At 41.7% G+C, this 27,496-nt stretch overlaps 1 protein-coding gene across 1 annotated transcript in view; it reads left to right on the forward strand.

Annotated features, from left to right (window-relative positions):
* LOC124619944 (beta-1,4-galactosyltransferase 4-like) overlaps window positions 1-26,810 on the forward strand; it is a 64,579-nt gene extending 37,769 nt beyond the window's left edge. Inside the window, exon 2 of the mRNA XM_047146605.1 lies at window positions 26,475-26,810. Coding sequence (XP_047002561.1) covers window positions 26,475-26,810 — 336 coding nt within the window. The remainder of the gene's footprint in view (window positions 1-26,474) is intronic.
* Window positions 26,811-27,496: the final 686 nt, after the last annotated feature.

The raw sequence follows: 27,496 nt of genomic DNA on the forward strand, positions 1-27,496 counted from the left end.
CTGTGAGAAAATTTTAGCTTTTGACCAGCATTGTATGAATAAGTGTGTGCATTTGATATCTTTGTTATTGTAATTATGAAAAATTTTATCAAATCATTGTTGGCCACTGCCCAAAACAATTTGTAAAATTTTTTGTGGGGAGCATGGGAGCTATGTAAGTAGGCTGTTTATGTTTTCTTATTGGCAACGTTACATAGCGCTCTGTGTGAGAATCACTGGCTGTGCTGTGTGCAGTCTGTGACTGGTTTGCATTGTTGTCTGCCATTGTAGTGTTGGGCAGCGGCAGCTGGATGTGAACAGCGCATAGCGTTGCGCAGTTGGAGGTGAGCCGCCAGCAGTGGTGAATGTGGGGAGAGAGATGGCGGAGTTTTGTAATTTGTCATGAACTGCTATATATATTATGACTATTATGGTAAATACATTGTTTGTTCTCTATCAAAATCTTTCATTTGCTAACTATGCCTATCAGTAGTTAGTGCCTTCCGTAGTTTGAATCTTTTATTTAGCTGGCAGTAGTGGCGCTCGCTGTATTGCAGTAGTTCGAGTAACCAAGATTTTTGTGAGGTAAGCGATTTGTGAAATGCATAGGTTAATATTAGTCAGGGCCATTCTTTTGTAGGGATTTCTGAAAGTCAGATTGCGTTGCGCTAAAAATATTGTATGTCAGTTTAAGTACAGTCTTGTATAAATTGTTCAAAGGGGACGTTTCAACTACAACAGCTAGATTGCGAGTGTTTTCAGAAATGCAAGAACAGGGAAGATGACATGAAGGGTTCCAGGGAAATACGGTATATGACGAAACCGAATGACGGATCCATCGGACACCTTTTAATGTGCCAGTTACATGCAGTTACCATTGTTAGTAATGTTGTTATCGCCAAGTATGAACGTGCATCGGTTTTTTCGATGTATTGAGGGCAGACAATGATATGGTTTTAAATATCGATGTATCGGATTCCTGATATTTTTAAAAATACCAACAGTCCTACAGTGCACACTCTGTCATAGTGTGGTAATGTATATCTTGAAACTTTATTCTCCATTTACTGAAAAAGACGTGGTTTCAGAAAACAGCGAATGTCTGGCCACAATTGATCACTGTTAGGAGCGTGTTAGTGCGATTTTTTTTAAGAAATAAAAATGATCTGCTGAACGGAATGAACAGTCTAATGAGTACACAGTATAGTTTGAGAGTAAATCGGAGAAAGACGAAGGTAATGAGAAGTAGTAGAAATGTGAACAGCGAGAAACTTAACATCAGGATTGATGGTCACGAAGTCAATGAAGTTAAGAAATTCTGCTACCTAGGCAGTAAAATAACAAATTACGGACAGAGCAAGGAGGACATCAAAAGCAGACTCGTTATGGGAAAAAAAGGCATTTCTGGCCAAGAGAAGTCTACTAATATCAAATACCGGCCTTAACTTGAGGAAGAAATTTCTGAGGATGTACGTCTGGAGTACAGCATTGTATGGTAGTGAAACATGGACTGTGGGAAAACAGGAACAGAAGAGAATCGAAGCATTTGAGATGTGGTGCTATAGAAGACGAATGATGAAAATTAGGTGGACTGATAAGGTAAGGAATGAGGAGTTTCTAGGCAGAATCGGAGAGGAAAGGAATATGTGGAAAACACTGATAAGGAGAAGGGACAGGATGATAGTAAATCTGCTAAGACGTGAGGGACTGACTTCCATCGTACTACAGGGAGCTGTAGAGGGCAAAAACTGTAGAGGAAGACAGAGACTGGAATACGTCAAGCAAATAATTGAGGACGTAGGTTGCAAGTGCTACTCTGAGATGAAGAGGTTAGCACAGTCAGTAGACTGATGACCAAAAAAAAAAAAAAAAAAAAAAAAAAATGGTACATGATAAAACTTTTGTCCACAACACCCAAACTCTCCAACTCAGTCGGAACAGAACTTGGAACGCCCAACGGTACGAACCGACCATCGTGTGCTCTTTAGCCGATAGGCATCATTGTATTTGGATTTGGAGGGGCACGTGGTCAGTACACCTTCCTCCCGGTCGTCAGTTTTCCTGAGCTGAGAAGCTCCCTTTCAGTCAGTTGGCTCCTGTCTTGCCATCACAAGGGCTGAGTGCAGCCCACTGCCATCAGCACTCGACACACCCGAACGGTAGCCCGTACAAGTACTAGCCAAGCACACCAGCGCATAACTTTGGTTATCCGACGGAAACTGGTGTTACCACTGCCACAATACCGTTAACTTTCACAAAAACAGAATACAGCTTTTATTTAGCTCCGAAGAAAATGTAGAGGTTTGTTCAAACGAACTTCAAGGTTTGCAGCCGCTACAGGTGACAACAAAGATATGTGTACGATGTTTCGAAATTATACAGAATAGCTTCTATTGGAAAGGGTATCTGGAAGATAACGAGCAAACATTTCATCTATTGACGGTAGAAAGTATCGAAGAAATGGAAATCAGCATCTCGTGACATAATCTAAAGCCCGCATCTCGTGGTCGTGCGGTAGCGTTCTCGCTTCCCACGCCCGGGTTCCCGGGTTCGGTTCCCGGCGGGGTCAGGGATTTTCTCTGCCTCGTGATGGCTGGGTGTTGTGTGCTGTCCTTAGGTTAGTTAGGTTTAAGTAGTTCTAAGTTCTCGGGGACTGATGACCATAGATGTTAAGTCCCATAGTGCTCAGAGCCATTTGAACCATAATCTAAACCACACATTTTTATTTCAGCTATACATAACGAAACAAAGTCCACTCATGTCTTATTCTGCATGATACATGCAATACATAAAGCTGTCCGCATGACGATAGTCCTGTTTGAGAGACGCATTCCTCGATAGTGTGAGGCGTCAGATGCACCACACCCTATTCCTTTTGCCTTTACGCAACACAAGCATTTTTTACAGACGGCTGTCTAAAGTATCTCCTGTGTTCAAAAAGCTTCGCGAGCAGATAAATACAAAAACAGGGAAAAGTTAAGATTGTGGTTTTAACTCTTCAGGTATTCTACATTTGTAGAATGTCATGAACACTTATCTTAGAGATGCTCAGTTCGTTGTTCCACTGGGATTTCTGCCATAAAGCCTTCGACGCGCCACTGCCGAACCTTGCCTGCTCACAACCGTCTTGCCGAGAGCAGATCTGTTTTTACAGTTCTTAGTTAATGTTGTCACCGTAGATGCTAACCCAGGAATAAAAACAATCTCGGAGTTTTTCCGACAGACGATGCATGATAATTTATTCCTTTATTTATTTCAGCCTAAACGGTCGTTTTCAAGTGGTTATGGACAGACTTAACAAAGAGCCATGACCTGTCAAACATTTGCCACATCGATTGTTCCGTTTCGTCTTCCACTAAGTCGCTTCATAATCACGAAAATGGCAGCTTAGACCGGAGTAGATCATAGAATAAATTATCATCTTCTCAGACAGCTGCATGACTAAAACTTTACCTTTCCAAAAATACGATTTGACTATGTCACCGACCAAAGAAAAATCTCTATTCTTCTTTCTTTTTTTCTCTATCAGAGTGACTGATCGTTTCCAGCGCTGCGAACTTACGATGTACGTAATCCAAGTCTTCTTTGATGTATGTATGTGTTCACGTTTACTTTCCTTTAATGGGATATTCAAACATGTATCGTTATTCGTTGATCCAGACTGATGGGCACATTATCTGGAGTCGAAACTGATGATAAGTTTCAGTAAACCGAATTATGGCGTGCTGTTTCCGTAAGATAGTGCAGTTACTCTCGGGAAGATAAGAATTCACATCTTCGACGAGTATCCGAAGTATGGATGTTCTGTACTCTTCCTGAATCACTCAAGGCAAACATCGAGTCAGTCGTAGTCGGTTTCTTTTCGCACCTTTCTCCAAATCGGGACTTTTTTCCGCGTCTACTAGTCCCGTCTTCGGTGGAACACTCAATACTAACATGCCTTCTTCCTTCCTACTAAGGTAGTAGGATTAATGAAGCGTATAGTACAGTTCGCGTTAAGAATGATGCCATGTAGCGTCGATGGGCGTCTTCATGGCGATGGCCCACTACCATATTTTAAAAAAAAAAACGAAATCAAATGTAAAGCTTATGCCACTCTCGAGGCGTCGACCGACACATCTTTGTTGGTGTTTAGTGTCGTTGCATTAGGTATCGGTGCCTGGTGATCTGCTACGTGCATCGCAAGTAATGGTGGGAACTGGCACGAGTGAAAGTATTGTTAACAATGGAAGATAGTGAAAGAATAGTCGAAGACGTTTTGCTGATTTTGTATCATTATAATGCACTGGTTTTAAAAAAATGATTCCGGTTTTCGACACCTGGTCAACTTTTTGAGTTACTAAATTTTCGTTTGTTATGACACATACCAAAAAGCTGAGCAAATACTAATTTATTATTTCACAATTTGCATTACTTCACATTAAAAGTTTTTTTTAAATTTGCAAGCAAGTCAAATGGATTCAACAAGAAGATGTTGCAAAATTAAACCAGATATATTGTGCAATATCTGTGGGGAATACTCCACGGTCACTAACAGGGATGCGGCCACATGTCTGATAAAGTGTGCTTCCTAGCTTATTTTAGTATGCCAACTGATGACGATGGAAAAGCTTGCGTGCCACACATGGAAGGCAAGACATGCACCGGGTACCTGCGTTAGTCGACCAAGGGCAAGAAGAGTTCTTCGAAATTTGGAATTCTCATGGTTGGAGTGAGCTGACAAACCATGGCCCACACTTCTGCTTCTGCGCTGTTGATGGAAGTGTAACCAAGAGAAACAACGGGAGTAGCCTCATTTATCCCGACCTTGCATCGGCATGTTGTCCTGCATCTGATTATGAGGAATTCCAGCACTGGTCTTTCGTGAGCTTCTTGACAATACTATACTGTTGAAGAAAGAGAAGAAGCATATTTAGAAGTAAATGATGGTGCTTTAATTCCTTCTTCTCAACGGGAGCTCAAAAATCTAGTTCGCGATCTCAGCTTCCCAAAATCTGTCAAAATACTATGCCAAACTGTTGACATCAACATTGAAAGAAAAATACTCCTGTTTTACAGTGTTCGAATCACTTTTTATCGCAACAGACGTAAACAGTTACTCAATTTTTTTTCTTCAGAAGAAAAGGACTTGGTGTTTTGTACAGATATTGGTGAGTTTCTGCACGCGCTTGGAGTACCTGATTACCAACCGAAAGCTTGGAGACTGTTCACTTACAGCGGAAAGACATCACAAAAATGTGTATGGCTGCCCAACCGCAACCAATAAACCTCCCTCATTCACTCGACCACAGTGAAGGAGAAATATGCAACGGTAAGGCACGTGTTGGAGAAAATTTTCTATGATAAGCATGGGTGATTGATCTGTGTAGACCTGAAGATGTTGAACTTTATGTTGGAACAACAGTCAGAGTACACCAAGTACCCATGCCTATCCTGGAGGAATTCGTGCCTGGCAGATCGATGAATATCATCAACCACCCTCTGGTGAAGAGAGATAAGATACTCTTTCCACAGCTGCACATCGAGCTTGGCTTGATAAAAGAGTTCACCGAATGGACAGTAATGGTGGATGCTTCAGATACTTGTGCCCGATTTTTCCAGGGATGAGAAGTTGGAGCAGGATGAAACTTACCAGTTCGTAACATGGTATATAAAAAAAACTTGTGATTCGAAACTGTGTGACTTTTAAATTCCAATTCCAGTCTTGCACATGTGTTCTGATCTAGAATAGCCTTTGCTACCCTACTTTTGAACACCTTAACTGTGTAGAGTACTTTCGATGTGTGTGGTACCAATTATTCTAAACTGAATTTGATTTTCTGTCCATGAAATTGAATACAAAGAACGGCCATCAATAGTACACACAATGTTTCTTCACCAAACAATCACAACACACCGGCTAATTGTCGCCTCAGTTCCTAACTTCATCTCACAACGTTCGTTTACGTTCTAATCTGGGCGACAGACAGCCCAGACCTGTTATATGAAATGCTGACATGCGCAATAATATAGAATGTCGAACTGCATGTACCTAAAATAAATCACTGCACGGCTAATTGCCTTAATATTTACTTAAGGCTGCTTTGTCAAATTATAATTTCGTTATGTTTTCAAAAATACAGCTCTCCGTCCACGGAGTAATACAAGGCGTGACAGTGCATTAATTACACGATTTCCATTCAAAATGTGACGATAAACTCAGTGAGTGAAAAGATTATTTTAAAGTGAAATGGTTTTCTTATCCCTTTAATAACACAAAAGTGAATCAACGTGAAACTATGATTTTTTTCCTTGGCATTGCCATATACAATGAAAGCTACAGTGAAGAGGCAAAGAAACTGGTACACCTGTCTAATGCAGTGTTGGGCCCCCGCGAGCACGCAGAAGTGCCGCAACACGACGTGGTAGCGACTCGACTAATGTCTGAAGTAGTGCGGGAGGGAACTGAAGTCATGATCCCTGCAGGGCTGTCCGTAAATCCGTGAGAATACGAGACAGTGGAAATCTCTTCTGAACAGCACGTTGCAAGGCATCCCAGATTCGCTCAATTATGTTCATGTCTGGGGAGTTTGGCAGCCGGTGGAGTGTTTAAGCTCAGAACACTATTCCTGGAGCCACTCTGTAGCAATTCTGGATGTGTTGGGGGTCGCACTGTCCGGCTGCAGTTGTCCAAGTCCGTTGGAATGCACAATGGACATGAATGGTTGCGAGTTCAAAAATGGTTCAAATTGCTCTGACAAGGGAACCTCCCCATCGCACCCCCCTCAGATTTAGTTATAAGTTGGCACAGTGGATAGGCCTTGATAAACTGAACACAGATCAATTGAGAAAACAGGAAGAAGTTGTGTGGAACTGTGAAAAAATAAGCAAAATATACAAACTGAGTAGTCCACGGGTCGCATAGGCAACATCATGGACAATATGTGCTCGGGAGCGTCGTGGTCCCGTGGTAGCGTGAGCAGCTGCTAAGCGAGAGGTCCTTGCTTCAAGTCTTCCCTCGAGTCAAAATTTTATTTTCTTGATTTTTGCATAGTTATTATCTGTCCGTTCGTTCATTGACGTCTTTGTTCACTGTAATAAGTTTAGTGTCTGTGTTTTGCGACCGCATCGCAAAACCGTGCGATTAGTAGACGAAAGGACGTGCCTCTCCAATGGGAACCGAAAACATTTGATCGCAAGGTCATAGGTCAACCGATTCCTCCACAGGACAACACATCTGAAATACAACACTGGTGACGGCATGTGCGTCACATGACAGGAATATGTTGTCGACCCACCTAACTTGTACACTTGGCGAAGGGGTAAGAAGATTCTTCTACCTTGCCCGATTTAGGTTTTCTTGTGGATGTGATAATCACTCCCAAAAAAGTGATGAAAACATAAGAGTTTGTCACATAAACTGAAAGTAAAAAATTAAAGTTTTTCACTCGTCGGTAGACTTGAACCTAGGACGTTTCGTTCCGCAGCTGTTTACGTTACCACGAGACCACGGCGTTCCTCGCTTCTCAGTTTCCTTGACGTTGCCTATCTTCCCATGAACTACTCAGTTTGTATATTTTGCTTATTTTTTCACAGTTCCACACAACTTCTTCCTGTTTTCTCAATTGATCTGTTTTCAGTTTTTCAAGGTCTATCCACTGTGCCAACTTATAACTAAATCTGAGGGGGGTGCGATGGGGAGGTTCCCTTGTGAGCACTATGGGACTTAACATCTATGGTCATCAGTCCCCTAGAACTTAGAACTACTTAAACCTAACTAACCTAAGGACAGCACACAACACCCAGTCATCACGAGGCAGAGAAAATCCCTGACCCCGCCGGGAATCGAACCCGGGAACCCGGGCGTGGATGCGAGTGATCAGACAGGATGCTTACGTACGTGTCACCTGTCACAGTCGTATTTAGACGTATCAGGGGTCCCGTATCACTCCAACTGCACACGACCCACACTATTACAGAGCCACCGCCAGCTTGGACAGTCTTTTGCTGACATGCAGGGTCCATGCATTCATGAGATTGTCTCCATACCTGTACACGTCCATCCCCTCGATATAATCTGCAACGAAACTCATCCGATCAGGCAACATGTTTCCAGTCATCAACTTCCAATGTCGGTGTTGACGGGCCCACGCGAGGCGTAAGGATTTGTGTTGTGCAGTCATCTACGGTGGGCCTTCAACTCCAAAAGCCCATATCGATGATGTTTCGTTGAGTGGTTCGCAGGCTGACGCGCATTAAAGGCCTAGCATTGAAATCTGCAGAAATTTGTGGAAGGGTTGCGCTTCTGTCACGCTGAACGATTCTCTTCAGTCGTTGTTGGTCCCGTTCTTCCTGGATATTTTTCCGGCCGCAGGGATGTCGGAGATTTGATGTTTCACCGGATTCCTGATATTCACGGTACACTCGTGAGACGATCGTACGGGAAAATCCCCACTTCGTTGCTGCCTCGGAGATGCTGTCCCCCATCGCTCGTGCGCTGACTATAACACCACGTTAAATCGTTACAGCCCGCCATTGTAGCAGCAGTAACCGATCAAATACTGTGTCAAACACGTGTTGTCTCACATACACGTTGCCGACCACAGCACCGTAATCTGCCCGCTTCCACATCTCTCTATTTGTATACGCATGCCTACACCAGTTTCTTTGGCGCTTCAGTGTAAAGTGGAAATACACATCTAATATGGAATAAAATGCACTTAAATATACTATCTCAACTTGTGATGTTTATACTGTAATACTCAGGCCAAATACAGTATTATGATGTAGAAAAGCATAAAAATCTATCATATTTATATTCTTTGTAATAACATCCTTCCAGTAAGTCTAAGACTGAGTGCAGCTAAATCCTCTGTATATTTGTGTGTGTTACCTGAAAAAGTCTATAGAGGGTCTATACAAGGGCGATGTACTTGAGGACAATATTATGGAAATGGAAGAGGATGTAGATGAAGATGAAATGGGAGATGTGATACTGCGTGAAGAGTTTGACAGAGCACTGAAAGACCTGAGTCGAAACAAGGCCCCCGGAGTAGACAACAATCCATTGGAACTACTGACGGCCTTGGCAGAGCCAGTCCTGACAAAACTCTACCATCTGGTGAGCAAGATGTATGAAACAGGCGAAATACCCTCAGACTTCAAGAAGAATATAGTAATTCTAATCCCAAAGAAAGCAGGTGTTGACAGATGTGAAAGTTACCGAACTATCAGTTTAATAAGTCACAGCTGCAAAATACTAACACGAATTCTTTTCAGACGAATGAAAAAACTAGTAGAAGCCAACCTCGGGGAATATCAGTTTGGATTCCGTAGAAACACTGGAACACGTGAGGCAATACTGACCTTACGACTTATCTTAGAAGAAAGATTAAGGACAGGCAAACCTACGTTTCTAGCATTTGTAGACTTAGAGAAAGCTTTTGACAATGTTGACTGGAATACTCTCTTTCAAATTCTAAAGGTGGCAGGGGTAAAATACAGGGAGCGAAAGGCTATTTACAATTTGTACAGAAACCAGATGGCAGTTATAAGAGTCGAGGGACATGAAAGGGAAGCAGTGGTTGCGAAGGGAGTAAGACAGGGTTGTAGCCTCTCCCCGATGTTGTTCAATCTGTATATTGAGCAAGCAGTAAAGGAAACAAAAGAAAAATTCGGAGTAGGTATTAAAATCCATGGAGAAGAAATAAAAACTTTGAGGTTCGCCGATGACATTGTAATTCTGTCAGAGACAGCAAAGGACTTGGAAGAGCAGTTGAATGGAATGGACAGTGTCTTGAAAGGAGGATATAAGATGAACATCAACAAAAGCAAAACAAGGATAATGGAATGTAGTCTAATTAAATCGGGTGATGCTGAGGGAATTAGATTAGGAAATGAGGCACTTAAAGTAGTAAAGGAGTTTTGCTATTTGGGGAGCAAAATAACTGATGATGGTCGAAGTAGAGAGGATATAAAATGTAGGCTGGCAATAGCAAGGAAAGCGTTTCTGAAGAAGAGAAATTTGTTAACATCCAGTATTGATTTAAGTGTCAGGAAGTCATTTCTGAAAGTATATGTATGGAGAGTAGCCATGTATGGAAGTGAAACATGGACGATAAATAGTTTGGACAAGAAGAGAATAGAAGCTTTCGAAATGTGGTGCTACAGGAGAATGTTGAAGATAAGGTGGGTAGATCACGTAACTAATGAGGAGGTATTGAATAGGATTGGGGAGAAGAGAAGTTTGTGGCACAACTTAACTAGAAGAAGGGATCGGTTGGTAGGACATGTTTTGAGGCATCAAGGGATTGCTAATTTAGCATTGGAGGGCAGCGTGGAGGGTAAAAATCGTAGAAGGAGACCAAGAGATGAATACACTAAGCAGATTCAGAAGGATGTAGGTTGCAGTAGGTACTGGGAGATGAAGAAGCTTGCACAGGATAGAGTAGCATGGAGAGCTGCATCAAACCAGTCTCAGGACTGAAGACCACAACAAAAACAACCTGAAAAAGTGCGTTATGGGAACGGATTTGATATATATATCACGAAGCTGTGCACTGTCAGTACCCAACACACAACAACTTTGCTGTTGCACAAACGTTTCGTCACCGATAACAAAATTTCCGTCATTTTCGCCAGCCCCGCCACCGAAGTGTCTAGCTACACTTGGCCCACGACGTAATGTCTCTCTAATTCCTCCGTTTGATGCTCAGCCTAAAGTGGCTTGAAAACATGTTAATGGCACAATAAACTCCAAAAAAGCGAGTGGTTGCATATTTATTCCCAAATATAACGTCTTTTAAATAACAGTTGCAGTTCGTCATTCATAATGGATCTACAGATACGTTTGCTGTATACTCAAGTTGTTCCTCGAGTTGCAAATCTTTCACTGTTTTTCGGAATTATTTCGAAACACTCAGTACACATCGTCCGATAGGGAGCTCACTTCTCAAGTGTTCACCGTGACTGTTGTCTGTTTCATCGTAAATGTTATTACTGTCTTGTAACTCTCACTATAGAACTCACAACATGCCATGATCACACTAGGGTCTTCGAGACGACATTCTGGGATAACGTCGTCTCAACTTTCATTCTACCATTGATTAACTATTTAAGCTAAATGCAACAGCAAAACCAACAGACCTTTGTCCATATTATTTCCGATACCGGCGTGTTACACCAAATGAAACTGCCGATACTGCCAATCAACTACCGAATACTGTGGAAGATGGACATTGGAACGATCGTGGACATCTGAATGAAAATGTGGTGCGCACGACGAGGTCACGAAATTGGAGTGCTCACTGTTACCCCGTGTGTCATTATAACTAACCGATATGGATAACGTACACTGATTTTAAAATATGTGTGTGGAATCTTATGGGACTTAACTGCTAACGTCATCAGTCCCTAAGCTTACACCCTACCTAACCTAAATTATCGTAAAGACAAACACACACACCCACGCCCGAGGGAGGACTCGAACCTCCGCCGGGACCAGCCGCACAGTCCATGACTGCAGCGCCCAAGACCGCTCGGATAATCCCGCGCGGCCTCGAATTTTTCACAGTTTATCATCAGACGGTTTTTTCATGCTTTGATTAAACGAAATTATACATTGGTTTCCTACTAGTTGCCCTAGGACAAACAATAATTCACAATTACAAACGTGTAACCAAATGACTGCGCTCCGTTTTTGCAGCTTTCTTGAAATGAAATACATTCTCAAGGAGCCGGCCGTGGTGGCCGAGCGGTTCTAGGCGCTTCAGCCCGGAACTGCGTGACTGCTACGGTTGCAGGTTCTAATCCTGCCTCCGGCATGGATGTGTGTAATGTCCTTTGATTAGTTAGGTTTAGGTAGTTCTAAGTTATAGGGGACTGATGACCTCAGATGTTAAGTCGCATAGTGCTCAGAGCCATTTGAACCATTCTCAAGAATGTTCGTATTTTCAAATCACATACACTGGTTTACAATGTAAAATAATTTTTTTAGTTACAAAACGAATTTTCGATGCACACCACAAGTTTTGATTTACAGCACATGGAAACAATTCATGGAATTTTTTGAATTATAACATTACAAATTTATTTTTTACAACGTTAGAGTTACAAAAGTGCTCAAGTAGTGTGTGAGTTCCTTTGTGCTTTCTGAACATTGATGGTGATAGTACAGTAAAATTTATTTGTATTTAATGTTGTAAATAATACTGACTATTGTAGGTACATATACGTGATCCACTGATAGTTGTACAAACGTTATTTATATTAAAATACTGAAAGTACTCTCTGAACGTTTTTCAGGAAAGGAGTGTTAGTCAATTCAGTCTCATCTTTATGGATATTATCAGGGGAAGCGTTTTTGTATGTATGTATTTCTATGCGCTAGATGGACATTTCAAGTAATTTGCAATCCAACACAGATCTGTAGTGCAACCACTTTGGTTACACGTTTGTAATTGCGAATTATTGTTTATCCTAGGGGAGCTCATAGGAGACTGGTCTATAATTGTTTTGATGAAAGCATGAAAAAACCGTCTAATGGCGAATTGTGAAAAATTCGATACCGGTAACTGCACTTTTTCAGTAAAGTAACCTAAAACCAATTTGTAGTTGGTTGCTGTACACCATCACCAATTGCCCGCATCTCGTGGTCGTGTGGTAGCGTTCTCGCTTCCCACGCCCGGGTTCCCGGGTTCGATTCCCGGCGGGGTCAGAGATTTTCTCTGCCTCGTGATGGCTGAGTGTTGTGTGCTGTCCTTAGGTTAGTTAGGTTTACGTAGTTCTAAGTTCTAGGGGATTGATAACCATAGATGTTTAGTCCCATAGTGCTCAGAGCCATTTGAATCATTTTGAACCATCACCAATTTATGACTATTTGGATGTGATTTGATTCTATTCGCTGATGTAGGCACTGTGCATGATTCAGTTCCTCGACACCATTTTGTGGAAAAGCAAGGCGCTAAATCAAGTATCTTTCCTTCTCGAAATTTCCCGTTGTCAGTTTTTTGGTAGAGGTCTTGACGTACCTCTGAAGTCCCTTTAGTCCTCCGGCGTCCGCTTGGATACAGGAAGCCACAGTCAATGAACTGCGTCGTTCAGGATCAGCTACACTAAATTAGCTTGGTAGTTGTAGTAATGAACTTTCCCGAGGCCAGAACCACGAAATGGAAATCACGAAAATCCCGATCGAAACGTTTCCGGAGGGAATTTGTTTGGCGGATGAATGAAGCGGCAACTACGCCAAGAATTTCTAACTCCGCAACTGGGGGGGGGTTGTTTTGAGGGAAGAGACCAAACTGCGAGGTCATCGGTCTCATCCGTTTAGGGAAGGACGGGGAAGGAAGTCGGCCGTGCCCTTTCAAAGGAACCATCCCGGCATTTGCCTGGAGCCATTTGGGGAAATCACGGAATACCTAAATCAGGATGGCCGGACGCGGGATTGAGCCGTCGTCCTCCCGAATGTCCGCAACTGGCATGGTCATGAGCCCGGGAGAGTCGCAGTCAGTCGTGCTGTTGGCAAAGGCACTCGCGTCGGGCGTCTGTTGTCATAGACCACTAAAGCCAAATTTCGCCGCAGTGTACTAACGGATGCCAACGGCCTTGGTGCAGTGGTAACACCGGCTCCAGTCAGATCACCGAAGTTAAGCGCTGTCGGGATGGGCTAGCGCTTCGATGGGTGACCATCCGGTCTGCAGAGCGCTGTTGCCAAGCGAGGTGCACTCAGCCCTTGTGAGGCAAACTGAGGAGCTACTTGACTGATTAAGTAGCGGCTCCGGTCTCGAAAACTGACATACGGCCGGGAGAGCGGTGTGCTGACCACATGCCCCTCCATGGCGTCTGCAGGCTGAGGATGACACGGCGGCCGGTCGGTGCCGTCGACCCTTCCAAGGCCTGTTAGAACGGAGTTTAATATAACTTAGTTTAGTGTGCTATCGGATATGTTCGTCGTACGTCCCATACTGATTTCTGCTGCTATTTCATGCAGTCATTTGTCCGTTAGCGCTGACAGCTCTACGCAAAACACTGTTCTCGGTCGTTAAGTGAAGACGATCGGCCACTGGGTAGAAATTCGGTATTTTCGCCACACTCTTGACGCTGTAGATCTCGGACTACTAAATTTCCTAACGATTTCCGAAATGGAATGTGCCATGCGTCTTCCTCAGCCTACTCCTCCGCGTTGATACTCTGTTAATAGCCGCCGTGCGCCCATAATTACGCCGTAAAACCTTTACACATGTATCACCTGAGTACAAACGACAGTTGTGCCAATGCACTGCCCTTTTATACCTTCTGCACGTGAAGCTACCGCTATCTGTGTATCTGCATATCACTATCTTACACCTTTTGACACCTCAGTGTAGTCTCAGTCACATGGTTGTAAGTAGGCTGTTTAGGTTCTTATATTGGTAACGCCGCCGCCACGTAGCGCTCTGTATGAAAATCACTGGCTGTGCTGTGTGCAGTCTGTGGCTAGTTTGCATTGTTGTCTGCCATTGTAGTGTTGGGCAGTTGGCTGTGAACAGCGCGTAGCGTTGTGCAGTTGGAGGTGAGCCGCCAGCAGTGGTGGATGTGGGGAGAGAAATGGCGGAGTTTTGAAATTTGTAAGACTGGATGTCATGAACTGCTATGTATATTATGATTTTTCAACACTATTAAGATAAATACATTGTTTGTTCTCTATGAAAATCTTTCATTTGCTAACTATGCCTATCAGTAGTTAGTGCCTTCCGTAGTTTGAATCTTTTATTTAGCTGGCAGTAGTGGCGCTCGCTGTATTGCAGTAGTTCGAGCAACGAAGATTTTTGTGAGGTAAGTGATTTGTGAAAGGTATAGGTTAATGTTACTCAGGGCCATTTTTTTGTAGGGATTATTGAAAGTCAGACTGCGTTGCGCTAAATATATTGTGTGTCAGTTTAAGGTCAGTCATGTAAAATTTTTCTAAGGGGACGTTTCATATGTCGACCCTTAGCCGAGGATACCTCACTGGAATCTTCTGATTTTTTCTTGTGGTTTGTGTAATTAGTGTAGCTATTGTTTATTGCTAGCGCATAATCATATAGAGAATTTCCTTTGTAGTTGTAGTTTTTCATTGTTGTACAGTAAAACAGTTGTCACGTGCATGTAGATTTGCGCCAAGTATTTCGCAGCTGCGCTTGCAATTAAGTAGATATTATTTTCAGTGCTATGTTAACGTGTTTTATTATTTTACTCTTCAAATTGTGCTTTTCTGTGTTATCGTGTGAAATACGTGATAATTATGGCGTGTGAAAAACGTAACACTAGGCTCCAAAGTAAACAGAAATAATAGTGACGACGAGCGTAGCTTATCAGCACCACTATGTAGTGAATTAACGGACATTCAAAGTAGTAATTTGGTAACTGTGCATAGGGAAATGGAGCGGGCGGCAAATAATGGCGTAGACAGTGAAACAAATAGTGAACAGGGAAGCATTATCGGTCGATCGGTCGGCAATGGCTTTTCTCAGGAATCCGAAATGACAGGGCACAATCTTGCAAATACTGTAGATTCAGGTTTTGCTTCCTCACCGTTTTCTCAAATAAGTCAAGACACATTTTCTGCTCGTCAAAATGTAAATGTTGCCGGTGCAAATGAACTGCCGAAAAGCATAGAGGAACAGATTCCAGACACTAATACATTATTATTGCAATTAATGCAGCAAATGAAACAAAATCAGAGACAAACACAGCAACAGTTAGACACAATGGAACAAAATCTTCAAAAGTTAGACACAATGGAACAAAATCTTCAAAAGTTAGACACAATGGAACAACACCAGAGACAAACACAGCAACAGTTAGACACAATGGAACAAAATCAGAGACAAACACAGCAAAAGCTTCAAAAGTTAGACACAATGGAACAAAATCAGAGACAAACACAGCAAAAGCTTTAAAAATTAGACACCACACTTGAACAAACACGTGAAGATTTAACTACTGAGTTACATAACATTGAATCGAAATGTCAAAAAGTCTGTAATGACGTAAAAACACAAATTTGTGAGCATTTTCAACCTATTTTTTCGCGGCATGAAAATGCATTACAGAATCACGAAGCAGCCATAAAAGAACTGCAAACTATTGTTCATGAAAATCACAACACCTTGCAAGCTAAAACTGACTCAGTTGCATCTCCTGATTCGGTTACGCAACTGGCAAAAACGCAGGAAAACTTAAAGGACACAGTAGATACGATTTCAACACAAATGGACACTATGAAACTTGGTTCAGAAAAACAGAGGAAATAATTTCACTATCGGATAAAGTAGCCGAACTTTCAGATCAGTTCACTAACTTATCTACAAAGGTAGATGATGATCTGAATGACACAAGACCTGTAGCCTTCACTGACACTGAAGAGTGTGAACAAATTAGAAAATTCAGACAAACTCAAAATCAAATCAATACACAGTACAAAAGAGAAATACGGGAAGTACAAGATGAGTTGGCACAAGTAATACAAGAATTACATACTTCAGAGGACACTCGTGCTCCAGTATGGGAAGAGGGACATAGAAATACGGAACAGCCACAAAATAGTAACACAGAGCATTTCGGAAATTATGAAAGAAATTGGCAAGGTGCACCGAATTTTGAAATGGAACCGCCGAAACGACGTAACAATAACCGATATGTGACTCGCCGACATGATGATTTTGACTATAAGCTGTTTATTACTACACGTAAATTCAAAATATTTAAGAATTCCGGCAACGACATTCATCCACAAGCGTGGCTTCATCAATTCCCTCATTGTTTCGGCCCCCCCCCCAACTGGTCATTAGAGCACAGATTAGAATTTATGTGTGGCTATTTAGAGAGTGAACCAGCTGTAAGAATGCGATCGGTCATTCACGATTGCCACAGTGAAGGAGAATTTTATCATGCCTTCCTCTCAGTGTATTGGTCTCAAGCTACACAAGACCGAGTAAAACGTAGCATCATAATGATGAAACATTTCGAACAATCTGAATTTTCCAGTCTTGTGAAATATTTTGAAGACATGTTGCACAAGAATCAGTACCTGTCAAACCCATACAGCCCCTCAGAACTCATCCGCATTTGCTTAATCAAATTACCTGAACATTTACGACATATTATTTTGGCAGGACGTTGCAAAGACGACATTGAAGCTTTTCAGGGACTCTTACAAGAATTAGAAATTGACACTGACAATCGCAGAACGCGAAAACAGGAACACAACAATTACAGGTCACATCCGTCGCAATTCCGCGATGAAAGAAATAATAACTGGACACGACATGGCTATTCTCATAACACAAATCGTGACCAAAACAGACACCACCCGTATGACAACCGTTGGCAGAGTAGTAATAATTACAGGGAAAGATCACCTCTCCGTGGTAGTGACTATCACAGAGACAATCAGAGAAACAGACAATATGGGAATCATAATAATTATTATCAAGGGAGACAGAATAACTTTAGACGCAATGGTCGAGTGCGCAGTTACGATTCCGGGAGAAATTCTCCACCACTTAACCAACAAGAAAGAAACTACATGAACTACTGACATGACGACAGACGATATAATCATAACGACATACCTGAATTTCATCAGAACTGGCGGGATTCAAACAGGGCTAGGCCATCTCGGCAAGGTGAATTTGTAGAAGTTAGGTCTCCTAATCCCAATAACGCACGCCAACAAAGAGATAGCAGACTATGACTCGCACCGCAGGCAGCCACGTGCGCCAGCTGGCTCAGAGAAAAATGACATAGACGCTAACCTTGAGAAAAACTCCAGTATTCTTTACATTCAGAAAGTCGCCTTTGAAAACTTCATCACCACATCTTTAAAGGACATTGCTCATGAACAAGATAAAGATCCGATTTGGAAAGACATCAAAAGTAAATGGCATGAAAAGACGCACACTCAGATTCGGCATTATTATCATTTTGGTCCACGAAAATGTTATCATATTCTTCTAACGACTTGTTATTTTAACAATATAGAAAAGAGAATTCGAAGAGTCTTGTCTATTTGTAAGCTTTGTCAAAAGGCGAAACCATCTACTATCTCACATCGTGCTCCGTTGTTTCCTGTCATTCCCTCTAAATTAAAAGAATTTGCTGCTGTTGATCTCTTGGGACCCCTTGTCAGAACATCGAATGGATTTTCGTACGTTCTAGTCGCTGTTGAACTTACTTCAAAATTTGTTTCTTTCACTCCATTACGTAAAGCCACTGGACCGTCTGTATCCAACGCCTTTGTTAAAAATTTCTTATGTTAAGTTGGCCACGTTGCTAAAGTCATTTCAGATAACGGACCGCAGTTAAGATCTGCTGTTTGGTCACGCATGCTTCAGAACCCTAAAATCAAACCTGTTTTTATTTCATTGTACTCACCACATTATTACCCGTCTTAACGGATTATGAAAGAAATCAATAAGCTTTGCAGACTTTATTGTCACAGAAAGCATCAGCACTGGGACAGATATTTACACTTATTTCAAAATGTGCTGAATGAAATGCCTCATGACCCCACTGCTTTACCACCTACTCTTGCACTGAAGAATGAAGAACCACCGAACAGAATCAGAGAGCTTGTACCTTTCCTGAATACACGTAAACTTCGACACAAAGACATAATCGATTTGGCTATTAAAAATATAAAATCTGCAGCAGACAAAAGAAAAAAAAAACCACACGGTAAAGCAAATGCAAAGAAGTTATATATTGGTCAGAAAGTTCTCATTAAAGCTCATTCACTGTCACATAAGAAGAAACACTTGAGTCACAAATTCTTTCTGATTTACAATGGACCTTACAGAATCCGACGTATACCACATGATAATTGCGTTGAAGTTGAAACTCTGCGTACTAGGAAGAGTAAAGGATTGCACCACATTTCACATGTAAAACCGTTAATTGAGAGATAATCTGTTTTTTTATTAATTTAGTCTTTACTATAAAATTGTTCACTTCACGTTACTAGCACTCTTTGTCACACTTAGAAACTGTTAACATGTAACTATGTTTTAAAATATACTATCCAGTCTACAACCTAGGGAACATATTTAGACAGTAATTACGAATGCATTGTTATAGTGAACAGATGACACAGTGTTATTGTGTGTACATTTTTGCTTGTTAGTGGCACGATTACGTAACGACCATAAGGCGCACATACTTAGAACATGTACTGGTACTGCTAACGAGAATGCAAAATTGTGGTTTATTTGAAAATACATTCTGGATTTAAAGTACTTTCTGAGAGATATCAGATGACACAGTGGTTAGTTTATTTGACAGCTACACGACTATATCACGACGCTACTAATGAGTGGCACAATTTATATTATTGCTTTTGCGCTGTATCTGTTTTATATCTGCACAGTTTTTCTGTATTATTCTGGAAAGTAAAACATGTTTTAGTAGTAACTTTTGTGGTATAGCTACAATGAGACTACCTTTTCCGTAGCACAACAATACGTTACAGCACAGTACTTTCTTCATCATGGCAATAAGCGTAATAACTAAGATATCCTTACGCAAAGCATTTCACTTTTGTTTATCATGAGGTAAGTACATTGGCTTCTGCAGAACTTAGCTTTCAGACGACAATAACTACGACACTTCCCAGAGATTATCTTACAGCAAGACGCACATTTAGCGCTACAGGACACGTATTTGAGTGATTAATTTAGTACTTAAATCATTTATTTTTAAAGATATTTGAAGTACAATGATACAAAGGTTTTCCGTGATACATTTCATTCCATTGCTGTAATCTGTAACACCTGAGGGTATAATTACATTAATCCTCAGGGGGTACACACTTACTTTGTGTACCATGTGTTTGGCAAGCACAAGGAGCCCTAGCTAATATGGTATTTGCTTATACAACTTTACACATCGGTACCATATTTCTCTAACACACAAATTACATAGCTATCTGATCATTTAACTGAGAGATAAACATTTTTTTTACTACATCAGTGACACGTGTTTACGCAATTACACAGTTGGATAACTTCACACTTATGAAATTGTATTTTGTCTGTACTTTGTGAACTGTTCATATTTTTTCGGAACCATTGTGATATTATGAGAGCTTTGAATGATGTATTTGGTAAGGGAGCATGATTTTAAAGTACGTTTGAGGTAGATGACACTATCGAAATGAGCAGAGATTTTTTTTTAGGTTTTGACATTATTGCAGAAAGCTACGATGTTTTTGAGATTTGACTGAGGTGTTATGATGTTATTTTTACGACGACGATGTGTATTATGCTGTTGAGGTACGTTTATGATCAATAAGCTGAGAATCATACTTTAAAGAGTTATGAAATTTGTGTACATGCATGAATGTATCACAATGCCGCCGAAAATTTTTTGGACTCTGTTACATTGATAGGATTTTGTTTCTACACATTTGTAACGCAAATTCTCGACCTGTGAAATTTTTATATGAGACTGAAATTTTTATATGAGACTGTCACTGCTGTCGTAAATCTTTCAGTAAGAAAGTTAAGTGACCACCTTCACGTAATGTGTCATGGGCATCCAGCTGCGTGACAATCACCTGGAAAAAAGCCATTAGTGTGTGCCTTTCAGAGGCACAGGTGGAGAAAAAAAAAGGGAGGCCATTATCCACGCTATTGACATTTCTTTGTAGAAAGCATCGCAAATACGACATGCTTAAATTTGAAAACATATGATTATGCTGTAGAGCTTTTAATTAATGATATTTACTAAAATGCCTAATGAAATGATGAGAAACATTTTACATCTATTGTCTTTCTAGTTGAGAGTTTGCTCATTTTATTTAATATCAAGTTTCTAGCTGCAGCAGCATTGGTTAAAATAAAATTTAATAGATGTTCTAATATCACTATTTTCTTTCTACAGACCCAGTAAAGAATAATTTTGTGATGTACTTTCGTAGAAAAGAGAGCACAAATAGACATTTCCCTTCACAGGAATTGCAAAAATAATTTTTTAACAGATCGGTAACTTATCTGCTAGAGTAAGCCAAGGTGATGCATCACTCTAGTATTAAGATGTGACATAGGTATTAAACATGGCCTTTTTTACTGTAATATTATTTCTGCTTGAGCTTTGTCATGTTTAGATATAAGTTACTGCATTTGCTGCTGCTGTTTGCCAGGCATAGTGCTACTAAATTTCACTTTGTATTACTCTGTTAAGCTAGTTTTATTACTTATTTATTTTTCTTGTTGCTGCACATTACTACTTATTTATTTTTCTTGTTGCTGCACATTGACTCACATTAGTTGTAATGTTGTATTTGCTTGGTAATTTAGATTTACTGTAGCTTGCTTTGCCAATTTCCATTTTTTTTGTCATTGCTGTTTGTGTTAATTGTTTTGTGCTGCTGCATTGCCTCGTCCCTTAGTTTAGCATCTGAGCTCAGTAGATTTAAGTTAGCTTAAGATGGGGTAGGCTGTATAAGAGAACGAGTTGTGATGAATTGGAAGAAATGCATTGAGAAGCTATAAGAAAATGGTTTGGCCAAAAAGTATTTTGAAAGAGGATATGAACAAAAAAGTAGGGTTTAGGGACAACAGGTTTAGGTGGGATTTTCTTGGAAATTAATGATGAGGTAAGATAATGGAAAATTAATAATGAAGTAAGAAATATGTGAACATATAAATACAGAAAGCATGCTTGGATAGGATTTTTTTTGGTGGAAACAAATGTTGAAATAAGACGAAAGATCTATGGAATGAAGTTTTGGGTTGGACTGCAGTAACAAATGTTACACTGTAAACAAACCCTGTCCTGTATTTTTGTGTTATTACACTATCTGAATTTGTGTTTTCCCTGTCTGTATGTGTTTAGCTAATAAGATTTATGTTGTAGAATTTTTCTGATAATGTATTATTTACCTTGTACATATGCTTAGACCTTATTTATTCTGTTTTGTTTTAATGCTCATGTGTGAAGCTGACGTTTCAAAAGTTATTCTGATCTTTTATGTATTTACTTATGTCATAATTCCTGTAACACTGATGTATATGTTATTTCGATTCTTCTGTAAATCCTGCATTACCACAAATGTTATCTGTATTGTTATGTTCTTTAATGATGTATTTTGTACCTTTGTTATTGTATTCTTATGTTATAAAATTGTAATCGACACCAGACCATCAAATTAAGTAATTTGTAAGTTACATTTCACTGCACACATTTCTGTTGGTCATAGTATTTGGACAATATGTGAGAAGTAGGGACGGTTAGTGTTTGCACGTGTGTTAAAAATTCAGCAAGGGACTGGATAACAGCATTGCTGGTTCTAAGGACAATTCCAAAAACTTTGTAAGTGCACAAGTGGTGGTTTATGGACTTGCTATATTGTCCACAAGAATCTTCGATGGTGATTGTGCACCTGCACAGTTGCAACAGATGGCTGCTGGCCATCTCTACAAAGACTACAGTGGGTCTGCATCTTTGATGGCCCACCAATACCGTAATCTCTACCAGCACTACTGTGGGTCTAGTCTGTGATGACCTACCTACCAATATTCTTCAAAACTTCGACTGACTCTGTGGTGGGTTTGCTCTGTTGTGGCCCATTACCTGTCTGCATGTCGAGAGTCAGCACTGTCTTTCCGTTGGAAGGACAACACTACATCTTCAAGACTGCATGGAATTCCACTACTTCTGTGTGCATTTTCTTTTACTGCTCAGATTTTGAGAAAAACACTGCAATTTTACTGTGATGGTTGATCAGGACTGTCTTTATGGACTGTGAGAAAATTTTATCTTTTGACCAACATTGTACCAATAAGTGTTTGAATATGATTTCTTTGTTATTGTAATTATGAAAATTTTTTTTCAAATCTGTATTGGCCACTGCCCAAAACAAATATAGAACTTACGTGCCACTCATTCTTGAGTATTAAAGGAAGACATCGAAGCAATTCCGAGGCGGACTGTTATAATTGTTGCTGGTAGTTTTGATCAACATGCAAGTATTACGGAGATGATTAGGGAACTCAAATGCGGACCCCTAGAGAAAAGACGACGTTCTTTTCGAGAAACACTGTTGAGAAAGAGATGCGGCATTTGAGGCTCAGTGCAGAAAATTCTATTGCCGCAAAGTACATTTCATTTAAGGACCATGAGAAATTAGGATTCATGTAGAGTCTTGTAGACTGTCATCTTTCCCTCGCTCTATTGATGAGTGGCATGGGAAAGGAAGTAGTGGTACGCTCTATATGATGGCTTGCAGCGTTTGCAGTATATAAGGGGTATAACTGCAGATATTTTTATACACTGAAGCGCCAAAGAAACTGGTATACGTATCCACATTCAAACACAAACCGCGCAGTTATTGATCTGTTGCTGCTGCTACAGTGGCAGACTATCAATATTTAAGTGAGTTTGAAAGTGGTGTTATAGTGGCGCACGAAAGATGGGACACAGCATCTCCGAGGTAGCGATGAAGTGGGGATTTTCCCGTACGCCCATTTCAGGAAGCTGGTAAAACATCGATTCTCGGACATCGCAGCGACCAGAAAAAGATCTAGCGAGAATTGGACCAATGACGACTGAAGAGAATCATTCAATGGGACAGAAGAGCAACGGTTCCTTAAATTGCTGCAGATTTCAATGCTGGACCATCAACAAGTGCCAGCGTGCGAGCCATTCAACGAAATATCATCGATATGGGCTTTCGAAAACAAAGGCCCTCTCATGTACCCTTGATGACTGCACGACACGAAGCTTTATGCCTCGCCTGAGCCCGTCAACACCAACATTCGACTCTTGATGACTGGTCACATGTTGCCTTGTCAGACGAGTCTCGTTTGGAATTGTATAGAGCGGATGGATATGTATCGTTAGACAACATCACGAATCCATGGACCTTGCATGTCAGCAGAGGACCGTACAAGCTGGTGTAGGATCTGTAAATGTGTGGGGCGTATGCAGTGGAGTGATATGGGATCCCTGATACGTGTAAATATGACTCTGACAGGTGACACGTACGTAAGCACCCTGTCTGGTCACCTGCATCCATGCATTTCCATTATGCATTCTGTCGGACTTGGTCAGTTTCAGTAGGATAATGCTACACCCCACACGTCCAGGTTTACACTTCCATTGTCAATTAAACTCCCCAGAGAAAAACATTATTGAGCATATCTGAGGTGCCCTGCGGAGTACTGTTAGAAGACATCTACACCCCCCTAGTATTCTTACCGATTTACGGACAATCCTGTAGGTTTCATGGTGTCAATTTCCTCCAGCACTACTTCAGACATTAGTCGAGTCTACGCAACATCGTGTTGCGGCACTTCCGTGTGCTCACAGGTGCGCTACACGATATTAGGCAGGTGTACCAGTTTCTTTGGTTATTCAGTATATGTGCTACCTTAGTATGTACACACATCTGTATTGAACAATCTGGCTACAAACATGTCACATAACTTACTACCTCATGTATTCTGAACAGTCGTAGCTGCACCACTATGTGGACTTCTCCTGTCAGTATAGGCTAACCGTTTTGCGTCCATGTGTCACACTTCAACACCTGACATGTTGCCCAGGTGAAAATAAGCGTTAAAAGTTTGCTCTTGACACGTGTATTTGGATGTAGCAACCAACTCAAAAACATACTATTCCAGACGGCTCTAATTATGTGTCTCCAAATGAAGTATATACTGATTTAATGTTTTAAAATATACTGTTACTCAGTCACCAATAAAAATATCACCACATTCACGCTCGCGTGTATATGTACACTACTGGCCATTAAAATTGCTACACCACGAAGATGACGTGCTACAGAGGCGAAATTTAACCGACAGGAGGAAGAGGCTGTGATATCCAAATCATCACCTTTTCAGAGCATTCACACAAGGTTGGCGCCGGTGGCGACACCGACAACATGCTGACATGAAGAAAGTTTCCAACCGATTTCTCATACACAAACAGCAGTTGACCGGCGTTGCCTGGTGAAACGTTGTTGTGATGCCTCGTGTAAGGAGGAGAAATGCGTACCATCACGTTTCCGACTTTGATAAAGGTCGGATTGTAGCCTATCGCGAATGCGGTTCATCATATCGCGACATTGTTGCTCGCGTTAGTCGAGATCCAATGACTGTTAGCAGAATATGGAATCGGTGGGTTCAGGAGGGTAATATGGAACGCCGTGCTGGATCCCAACGACTTCGTATCACTAGCAGTCGAGATGACAGGCATCTTATCCGCATGGCTGTAACGGATCGTGCACCCACGTCTCGATCCCTGAGTCAACAGATGGGCACGTTTGCAAGACAACAATCATCTGCACGAACAGTTAGACGACGTTTGCAGCAGCATGGAATATCAGCTCGGAGACCGTGGCTGCGGTTACCCTTGACGCTGCATCTTAGACAGGAGTGCCTGCGATGGTGTACTCAACGACGAACCTGGGTGCACGAATGGCAAAACGTCATTTTTTCGGATGAATCTAGATTCTGTTTACCGCATCATGATGGTCGCATCCATGTTTGGCTACATCGCGGTGAACGCACATTGGAAGCGTGTATTCGTCATGGCCATACTGGCGTATCACCCGGCGTGTTGGTATGGGGTGCCATTGGTTACACCCCTCGGTCACCTCTTGTTCGCATTGACGGCACTTTGAACAGTGGGCGTTGCATTTCAGATGTGTTACGACCCGTGGCTCTCTCTACCCTTCATTCGATCCATGCAAAACCCTACATTTCAGTAGGATAATGCACGACCGCATGTTGCAGGTCCTGTACGGGCCTTTCAGGATACAGAAAATGTTCGACTGCTGCCCTGGCCGGCACATTCTCCAGATCTCTCACCAACTGAAAACGTCTGGTCAATTTTGGCCGAGCAACAGGCTCGTCACAATACGCCAGTCACTACTCTTGATGAACTGTGGTATCGTGTTGAAGCTGCATGGGCAGCTGTACCTGTACACGGCATCCAAGCTGTGTTTGACTCAATACCCATGCGTATGAAGGCCGTTATTACGGCCAGAGGTGGTCGTTTTGGGTACTGATTTCTCAGGATCTATGCACCTAAATTGAGTGAAAATGTAATCAGTTGTCAGTTGGCTCTGAGCACTATGGGACTCAACTGCTGAGGTCATTAGTCCCCTAGAACTTAGAACTAGTTAAACCTAACTAACTTAAGGACATCACAAACATCCATGCCCGAGGCAGGATTCGAACCTGCGACCGTAGCGGTCTTGCGGCTCCAGACTGCAGCGCCTTTAACCGCACGGCCACTTCGGCCGGCCAGTTGTCAGTTCTTGTGTAATATATTTCTCCAATGGTTACCCGTTGACCGTCTGCATTTCTTCTTGGGGTAGCAATTTTAATGGCCAGTAGTGTATGTGTGTGTATGTAGATGACGTGAATGGAACGGAAAGGAGCAATAGTAAGTGGTAAAATGGAAAATACCCTCATCAACGCATTTCACAGTGCTGCGCAGGGTAGGAACATGGTGATGCAGGAAGCGGCTCTCCTCCGCGTCCACTGTAGTATGGGGTCGGGGGTCGCGAGCGTGCCACCAGAAATACCTGCGACCCGGGCCGCGCCGGCCCAACAGGTAGGCAGCGGCCGCCTCTCGGCAGGCTAGCTCGCGGCCCGCCTCTGCCTGCTGGCCGGCTGCTACTTGCGGCTGGCGGACCGCCAGCGCCGCGCATGCGCACGCCGGGCTACCTTGACACAGAAACGCTGCTGGCTGCGCGTTACGTAATCCATTCCTGCCGCGCCGCGCCGCGCCTCGGCCGGCTCTTTGCGTATTCCGCTCTCGCGCGATGCCGGCGCGCCGCTCCAGCCACCATGGTGCCGGCGCACAAACATCTCTTCCGCTGACATAACTGGCGCGCCGCACACTCACTGGCGTTTTTTTTTACTTTGCTAATCTTTTATTTAGTTCTGTACCTGACTGAAGGTCAGTAAAGCAATAAAAGACTCATAATATGTCCACAAATAATTAGGAGAGCTGGAAACTACAGAATTCCAAAATGAAAACAACACTGCAAGTAATAAAATAATATCTATAGTGTAATATTACTACAGTGGTATTTTAGTTACTTGTTCTCGCCGGCCGTGGTGGCCAAGCGGTTCTAGGCGCTTCAGACTGGAACCGCGCGACCGCTACGGTCGCAGGTTCGAATCCTGCCTCGGGCATGGATATGTGTAACGTCCTTAGATTAGTTAGGTTTAAGTAGTTCTAGGGGACTGATGGCCTAAGATGTTAAGTCCCATAGTGCTCAGAGCCATTTGAACCATTTTGAACTTGTTCTCACATTAGTTTACAATAATATCTGATATGTCACAACAATAAAACATAATTTACAGTTAACACCTCACATGCATATAATTAGTTATAGGGCTACTTAGTTCCAAAACGTTACTCTATATATTCACTCTCATTGGGTACCATAAGGGCGTATATATATATATATATATATATATATATATATATATATATATATATATATATATACTCCTGGAAATTGAAATAAGAACACCGTGAATTCATTGTCCCAGGAAGG

This window comes from Schistocerca americana, chromosome 6 (assembly GCF_021461395.2).
Source record: "Schistocerca americana isolate TAMUIC-IGC-003095 chromosome 6, iqSchAmer2.1, whole genome shotgun sequence".
NCBI lineage: Eukaryota > Metazoa > Arthropoda > Insecta > Orthoptera > Acrididae > Schistocerca > Schistocerca americana.